This window comes from Lathyrus oleraceus, chromosome 4, assembly GCF_024323335.1.
Source record: "Lathyrus oleraceus cultivar Zhongwan6 chromosome 4, CAAS_Psat_ZW6_1.0, whole genome shotgun sequence".
NCBI lineage: Eukaryota > Viridiplantae > Streptophyta > Magnoliopsida > Fabales > Fabaceae > Lathyrus > Lathyrus oleraceus.
The window spans coordinates 478444435-478453106 of NC_066582.1; the positions used below are offsets into that span (position 1 = coordinate 478444435).

The 8672-nt window shown below is 33.5% G+C and overlaps 2 protein-coding genes across 4 annotated transcripts; both read left to right on the forward strand.

Annotated features, from left to right (window-relative positions):
* The first annotated feature begins 704 nt into the window (after window positions 1–704).
* Window positions 705–4373, forward strand: LOC127076311 (PHD finger protein ALFIN-LIKE 4). Of its 2 annotated transcripts, none has more exons than XM_051017930.1 (5): window positions 705–953; window positions 2303–2335; window positions 2857–3085; window positions 3200–3335; window positions 3781–4373. In XM_051017930.1, exons 1-5 carry the CDS (start codon window positions 857–859, stop codon window positions 4051–4053), a joined length of 768 nt encoding a protein of 255 aa, XP_050873887.1. In that variant the 5' UTR covers window positions 705–856; the 3' UTR covers window positions 4054–4373. The 2 variants fall into 2 exon arrangements, with proteins under 2 accessions (XP_050873887.1, XP_050873888.1); XM_051017931.1 differs by having other exon boundaries at window positions 706–953; window positions 3784–4373.
* Window positions 4374–4981: 608 nt separating this feature from the next.
* On the forward strand, window positions 4982–8172 carry LOC127076312 (uncharacterized protein At2g37660, chloroplastic). Of its 2 annotated transcripts, none has more exons than XM_051017933.1 (8): window positions 4982–5244; window positions 5339–5431; window positions 6379–6434; window positions 6679–6774; window positions 6889–6966; window positions 7285–7347; window positions 7430–7603; window positions 7784–8172. In XM_051017933.1, exons 1-8 carry the CDS (start codon window positions 5055–5057, stop codon window positions 7841–7843), a joined length of 810 nt encoding a protein of 269 aa, XP_050873890.1. In that variant the 5' UTR covers window positions 4982–5054; the 3' UTR covers window positions 7844–8172. The 2 variants fall into 2 exon arrangements, with proteins under 2 accessions (XP_050873890.1, XP_050873889.1); XM_051017932.1 differs by having other exon boundaries at window positions 4985–5244; window positions 7789–8172.
* The last annotated feature ends 500 nt before the right edge of the window (window positions 8173–8672 follow it).

Below are 8672 nucleotides of genomic sequence, written 5' to 3' on the forward strand. Positions count from 1 at the left end.
AAAATTTATTAAATTTTCTCTCATTTTAATTTTTATAATTTTAATTAAAAAAATCATATTTATATAATTTCATACTAATCAACAAGTTCAATGGCTAATTTTATAAAATAGTACAAATTGTGTAAAAAAATCTTAAAAAGTATATGAGTTTTCCATTTGATATATTTAATATTTGCTTCATTTTTAATAAATATTAAACATAATGATACACATTATATTTCAACTCTTGTATTATCAACATAAAAAAAGAGATTAAAGATAAAACACTCATATTATAAAATAGTTTTATAATATTATTTAATAAAAAATTATCATTTAATTTAAAAATATCAATATGATTTAATCCAATATAAAGTAATGATTGATTGATAATGTATAATATTCTTTTCTCTAAAAAAAAAATTAAATATCTAAGAATGAATTCTCCATGATTTTATATTTATTTTTAGAATTGTCATAGTAAGTGGTTTCTCAAAGATAAAAAAAAATTGATAAACTAATCTTTTATTTTGAAAAAGTGAAAAAAAAAAGACCGGGAATCTGATCCAGGTGGATGGGGGTTGAATTACAACTTGCAAAGCAACACCAATTTATTTCAATTAAATATTTAAATAATATTATTTTTTTGACGGTAATAATAAAATAAAATAACATTAACAAATCCGAAATAAAAAAACCTTAAAAAAAGGAAGAATAGAAAGAGTTATTGTTGTTGTGTTTGGTGTTATGTTGTGAAACACACAACTTGCACTTCTCATACTCTGCAGAGACGAGAGAGAAAGAAAGAGAGAGAGAGAAGCGCCTCTCACTCCTACTTCACTCTCACTCTTCTACTGCCAGACCACGTGAACCTACAATGGACTCGCGCGCACAGTATAATCCTCGCACCGTTGAAGAAGTTTTTAGGGATTTCAAGGGTCGTCGAGCTGGTCTCATCAAAGCTCTCACCACTGGTATATCTCTATCTAACCAACCAAAATTTTGTTGTTTGTTTGTTTTTTTCAAATCGAAATGTTGAACTTCGTTTTCTGGAGTAAAGTAATGTGCTTTGCGTGTTGATTTCTCGATTTTCAGCTTTGTTTTTCGATTTTACTTTATGGGTCAACTGAATTTTCAAATGGGTTTAGTTTTTTTCACACATCGCTGTTTTTTGTTTTGTTTAAGCGGTAATATTTAAAAGTTTCAAGTTTGCATTTTTTTGAACTTTTTTTCAGTGCTTGAGTACTGGCTTTTGGTTTTGAACTTTGCAGTGTTTATAATTTAGCTAGCTTTGAAATGGGTTTTGTTTTGAATTTTTACAAGTATTTTTAATGTTTCTGTTTGGATGAAACTGATGATTGATGATGATTTACAATGGTTAATTTTCATCTCATTTTGATATGTGTAATGATTCATGGGTTTTGAGGATGGGAAATTGAGTTTTGTTTGTTGGGTGAAACTAAACTGATATGGTTTATAGTACTGTTTTTTATTTGAGAATTGGGTTTGCTTTGTAAGCACAACAGAAACTCCAACTTGGGGTATAGAGTTCCTTAACTCCAAAAAACCCGCCCGAATCGATTTTCACTTTGGGATATGAGAGGATAGTTCTTCTACAAAAACCGGTCATTTTGGTGCAGTGAGATACTGAGTGTGAGAAAAAGACATGAGGCACATTGAGAGAGAAGGATCTCGAGAGACATCGAGAAAAATGAGAGTTTGTGAGGTAATGTATTTTGGGACCTTCTCATTTTTACACAAGACAACTCTTGTAATTAATACGAGGCAACTCCTTTTTAATTAATGTGACATAATAATGAGTGACATGTGTAACCTATTTTGAGTTCTTTAAGGGTTGAACCATTGGAGTATCAAATGAGCGGATTGCTTAAAAGCGATGTGGCATTGTGGAGACCACCTAATGGTGAGATAAGAATCCAAAGCAGGTGCAATATTGGAGATGCTCTGAGGAAGTTGCACTGCATTTATTTTTGCTTTCCCTTTTAGTCCCTGTTGACAAATGTCTCTCAGTACTCCTTTTTTTGGACAGAATCCTTTCAGTCCACTTAACTCGTGTTTGCCTAACATTTGATGTGGAGGCCGTGCAGTATGTTAACCTGCAATTGATATATGATGGGTTTCTTGTCATTTATTTTTTCTTCTGATAATTTTATATTTGTTTTCGATACTTGTATATGACATTTGTGTTTCAATGTGGCCTTGAGCTTTTTGACTATGTTTCTATTAAACTTATATATATGAATGCTCTGAAATTTTTTATTTACTGATGAAGTTTTTCTGTCTCGTTATGCTGTTGTTGCAGATGTTGAAGATTTCTATAACCAATGTGATCCTGGTAAGTTACGATCTCTTCTCATGTGCCGCATTCAATTAATCGATAGACTTTTTTACTTTTGGAGGGCTGAATGTAACAGGGTCTTCCTTAACATTCATCAATCAGTATCATTCTCTTGATTTGTTATGATGTTTGAAGTGTTTTGTTTGTTTCCACTGAGTGTAGGTTTAATTGTCATTTTGTTTTTGTGAACACATTGCCACACTCTCTGTGTGCGCACGCGTTGGTGTCTGTGTTTCATATTTACAAACTATATTAGTTACATGATGTTGTAATTAAGTAACACCCATTGTAGTTCTTGCATCCAGGAACACATAGTCATGCTCTTATCTTCTCAAGGCTCCTAACGGTATTATTTTCGTTACAAATATAAATATCATATTGCAGATCTTTTGTAGCTGCAAAAGAAATGTTGTAGAGAAAGGGTTACTTCCATGTTGCAGGGGTTATAATAGGTCATTACTTTTTCGGGTATTCTATTTGGTACTTGTGTTTTATAAACCATTGCCTGGTTCTTTCAGATAAGGAGAATTTGTGCTTATACGGCTTTCCTAGTGAGCAGTGGGAAGTTAATTTACCTGCTGAAGAAGTTCCACCGGAGCTTCCCGAGCCTGTGCTCGGAATTAACTTTGCCAGGGATGGCATGCAAGAAAAAGATTGGCTGTCTTTAGTTGCTGTTCATAGCGATTCATGGTTACTTGCTATTGCCTACTATTTTGGAGCCAGATTCGGGTTTGACAAATCTGACAGGTATCTCATATTTTAACCATAAATCTTACCTGCATTTTAGTTGTCTTATTTGTCGATTTTCCTTATATATATCTGTTGTTCATTCATGTACTCATGACATATATTGTGATTCAGGAAACGCCTTTTCAATATGATCAATGAACTGCCATCGATATTTGAAGTTGTTACTGGTACAGCAAAGAAACAGGTTAAGGAGAAGTCTTCAGTTTCAAACCACAGTGGAAGCAAATCCAAGTCCAGCTCAAAAGTGGTAAATTATATTTTTCTACGCCTGGCTAATACATCTACTTTTTATACATACGTGTGTGATACTGTGACGGTGAAGAACTGTGATTGATTTTCAGATGTCTGTTTTTAGATGCATGCCCTATTTAAAATTGAGTAGCTAGTTAGTTTATAACAATGTATTTTCTCGGGCAAGAATTCGAGGAGAACAATTGAAAATGCTAGAAAATGGAATGACCTTTATTACTCTATTTGGTACTTTCATAGGGGAGAATATAAGAAATATGCATCTCTTATGCTTCTTGAAATCACTCTCGGACCAGAAGTTGGGACTGAAAATGTACTCCATATTTGTTAGTGGCTATATGAATATTCGATTAGTATTGTATGTATTGTTGTCATATTTCTGTTTCTTTTCTCTTTTATCACCTGGCTAGTTTGTTTTCTCATCTAATATTTGGCTGGTGAAGCAGCGAGCTTCAGAACCCCAGGTTAAGCAGACAAAGGCGTTAGAACCTAAAGACGAGGAAGAAGAACTGGATGAGGAAGATGAAGATGAACACGGAGAGACCTTATGTGGTGCATGCGGTGAGCATTATGGAACAGACGAATTCTGGATTTGCTGCGACATCTGTGAGAAGTGGTTCCATGGGAAATGTGTGAAGATCACACCTGCCAGGGCTGAGCATATCAAGCAATACAAGTGTCCATCATGCAGTAACAACAAGAGAGCTCGCCCATAATGAGGCCAACAATGCTTGGATCGTTTTGTGATCGTGTTGTTGTTCTGTTGTTTCTCGTTCTAGATGTTGAAGTTATTGGATAGTTTCTGTTTGGCACATTTCGTAGGTGTTTGTTTTTTCTAGTTTATTATAGAATTGTGCTGCGCTGTGCTGTGCTGTGGTGGTTTTGTTGATGTTGTTGTCAGCTGCAATTCAGTTGATGACTTGTTGTGTTTGTTCAATTTATGTAGTTTATGAATTGTGGTGACTTTGGAAAGTGAAATCTTTTCCTCAATGTTAAAGAGGAAAACTAGGATAATGAAACAGAAATTTATTTTAAATGACGTCTTGTTACTTTCTTTGTTGCTTGCTAGCTTGGTAGTAGCATTGTGGCACCCCTCCAAAATTTCAATGAAGTTGAGAATTATCTATCAGTTTTTATGAGACACATTTGGAAATTGAATTATCCAACACAAGATTCCTTGCTAACATTTGAAGTATGAGGAGGAACACCATGTTTACAATAACATGTATCAATTATGTGACTGAATTTATCATAAAATGTGCAAACTCTTTGTCCAAATTTTGCGTTTCTAAAACTATATTCATCTCAGAAAATACTTATACAGTTGAACTAACTTCTACTAACTAATTACAACCTTATGCTTGTTGTACTAAAGTACTCTCTCTGTGTCTCAAATATAAACAATTTTATAAAAAAATTCATCCATTAAAAAAATATTTAAATACATTTAAATTTTAATTTATTTTTAAATTTTATCCATACTAAAGTACCCTTTTCATATTAAAATAACTTTAACAATTCTATTAAAATTAGACAATTAAAAAAAGTGTACTTTAAGGAATTTGAGTTGATCCAACGGTCAATATCACAAAGATGAAAAAAATTGTTTTTTTAAATATAATTTTGAGGTATTATTATTAAAATGAAATAGAACCATTTTTTTAGGTGAGAAATGCGTTATCCTTTCTAGCGGGAAGAAACAACCACATTACCAGCAATGGTGTTGGTTTGTGCTTCTTCTACCCTTCCACTCACAAACTCTGTTCCATTCACTTCTCACATTTCAACAACTCCTTTTGGTTCCTCTTTCCTATTCAACAACAGATATACTAGTAATGTTTCTGTTTTTGTTTGTCATGCTAAGAAGAAAATCACTTTTGTTGATCGAATTCTTGATTACATTGAAGGTGCTTGTTGATACTTTTTATTGCTCTTATAATAAAGTTTCATTTTTTATGTTTTACCAGTTCTGGGTCTTTTTTGATTCTGTGTTTTTTTTAGGAGGTCCCAAATTAAGGAAATGGTATGGTGCACCTGGTCTCTTTGAAAAAGATGATACTTCTACTTCAGATGATGGTGGTGAAGATTATCCAGGTATATTAAGGCTCTATTTAGATTGATAGAATTAGATTTTGGTCAAATTCATCCCTAGGGTTGTCCCCACTTATGAGCTCGCATTAAATCCGTAGGTGTCCGTTGAGCAGGTTTCCGCTATAGGCCACCCACCATTGACTTTCATTTTCCAGATGTCTAGTCCTGAACATTAATTGGTGTGTTAAGAGTCTCACATCGGCTAATATGTCCTGAACGTTAATGGGTGTGTTAAGAGTCTCATATCGGATAATATGTCTTGAACATGCACTTATAAGAGCAATTATCATTCTACAAGTCAGCTCCTACAAATCGACTTTATATGAGTTAGGTCAAATTCTGATTCTATCATGGTCTCATAAGAATTATCAATATATGTGTTAAGAGTTCCAGATCGGATAATTTATGGCTTGAACATATGTTTATAAGTGGGGGAAATCCTCGTCTTAACTGGTTTTTTAGAGTTGAGTTAGGCCCAACCATACAAAGTCCGGAGCTTGGTTTAAGATCCATTGGGCCACCCACCATTTAGTTTCACGCTCCAGACGCAAATTCTGGATGTGAGAGGGGGTGTTAAGAGTTCCACATCGTACAATCTATAGCCTTTACATGTGTTTATAAGTGGGAGACAATCCTTACCTTACTAGTTGGTTTTGTAGAGTTAAGTTAGGCCTAACCACACATTCTTAAGAATATGAGACTTGGTTTTTTCAATATAGATAAACAATTTGATAAAAGCTTATTATATAAGTGCTTATGTAAAAGTTATTTCTACAGGTGAGGCTTATTAGGATAAAATAAAGTGAAATTATTTTCAGAAAGATCTTAGAGAGTTTATGGAACATGATTCATGTTGATATATAAATAATTGTTTATGTTTATGTTGGTATTTAGCTATATGTGTTTTTTGAGTAATAGTGATTTTGTTTGACTCAATTGTCTAAAAGCAGAAGATGAAGTTAGGGATGCAGTCTTGGTAACAGATGGAGACAGTGAGATGGGTCAGGTTTGCTTGCCTTTTTTTTATACCCTATATATCATTACATCGCCTCCCTTGATTAGTTGTTGCAAGGTTTTAATAGTAGTCGCGCCGTGATTTTTCGTATTTCATAGAATCGTAGTCAAATATAGCTAATGCGGTCTTAATCACATTCACATTGCAACCTAGATGTCGTGGCCTAAATGGACTCATATGCCATTTTCAACATTAATGACGGAATTCTGATTTGTGCTGTGTTTGGATTATGCAGATGGTGATATTGTCATTGATTGTGAACAAATCTCGAGTAAAGGCATTGGTAAAGGATAAACGAGTTGCGCTTGAAGCCTTTGGAAATTACGTTGAGGTAGCTGAATTTAATTTGCAGAACTACCAACACATAGTAAATTTAAATTGTTTGTTTATACTGTCTATTTGTTCTTATATTCTTATTATTGATTACATGATGCTTGTTGCAAAGTCAATGGTAGGAGATACAAGCGACAACCGATTCCTCAAGAAAGCTCTGCGAGGAGTTAGCACAATTATATGCCCAAATGTATGCATAACTTGCTATGCTTCCTCTTTAGACATGTTTGAGCTGGCCTATGGCTTACATAAATCATTCAACTAAGATAAGTACATCTTCTGGTCACTATTATAAGCAAAGATTCTCTTTTCAAATTCATTGAATGATAAATGTATCAGGTCTATATATAGACCGCCCAGATACATAGGTTATTCAATAAACTTGAAAAGATAATATTTTCTTATAATAGTGATCGGAGTATAATTTAGTTTCTAATTCATAAAGACGACCTACGTTTGTATCGGTTATCCAAAGTGAAATGGTTGAATGATTTCATTCTTTTTTCAGGAGGGTTTTATTTCTAGTGTTGGGAGCCTTCAAGGGGTAAAGCATGTGATCCTCTTATCACAGGTACTTTTTGTGCAAGATACATCATCCCCTAGCACTAGAAAACTACAAAGACAACCTTTGTTTTGTTTTAACAAAGTTGCAGTTGTCAGTTTATAGTGGTAAAATTGGAATTCAATCTATGATGAAAAGCAATGCAAAGAAATTGGCCGAGAAAGACGAGTCTGTATTGAGGAGCTCAGGAATCCCTCACACCATAATCAGAACTGGTGAGTTACAAGATACACCTGGTGGAAAGCAAGGTTTTAACTTTGACAAGGTACACTACCGGCTTTAATTTCCTACGAAACGCGATTCTATCACACAGACACGCGATTAGATGTCAGTGTAAATTGTCTGTTTATATTACCATTATATTAAGCTCAACAAGAGAATGCGCTAGATGTTTATAATTTGATAAGATATACGCGCATGCGACTTATATGTTTGTGTTTGCTAGGACAGGGTTGTGCAGGTAGCGGAAGTATTAGCAAAGAAGATGCCGCCTTTGTATGCGTAAAAGCTCTGGAGTTTGTACCACAAACTGGATTCATATTTGAAGTGGCCAATGGAGAAAATAAAGTTTCAGATTGGAAAGAGTGTTTGGCTGCATTGATGGAGAAATCAAGTTAACAACCTCTTCAGTGAACAATCATAAGACATGCAGTCAAAATATGGTTACGTTGATAAAAAAGAGTGCGATTTTCGCTTTTTTTTACTTTTCTGTGAACAAAATTATTGTTTTTTCGGGTAGAACTTGAACTACATGTTTCAATGAAATTCTTGTAACTAAAAGGCATGAATTATGTATTTTAATGATTTATTTTATGATTGAATATTGACAGAGTATGTACCTTTGAATTAGGGACATAGAGATGATAGAAATGAGTAGAATAATTTAAAGTTATTTTGATAATTGAAAATAATACTTTTAGAGTTGTTTTGGTAATTGAAAATAATATTTTATTTATTTTTATCATATTAATTAGTGAAAATAGAAAAATTGAGCAAAATATGAGAAATTGAAAAAGTTTGTGAGAAGAAGGAATAAGAGATAATTAAATTTGGGTAAAGTTTGTGATTTAGAAAAGTTTACCCTAAAAATAAAAAGTTAAGAGGAACCTAAGTTTAAGGAGATTTTCACATTACGTGACATTTGAGAAAAAAGAGCAAAGAGGCAAGAGACAAGATGATCATGAGAAGAGAGTAAAGGTTCTAATTCAGAATTTTTACAAGGAATTCAGGTAAGGGGATATGTGCTTATCTAATGGGTGTTAAAGCATGAGGGGTAGATGGAGGGACCCTTAAAGATGATACAGTTGAGTGTTTTGATTCATAATTTTGAATTG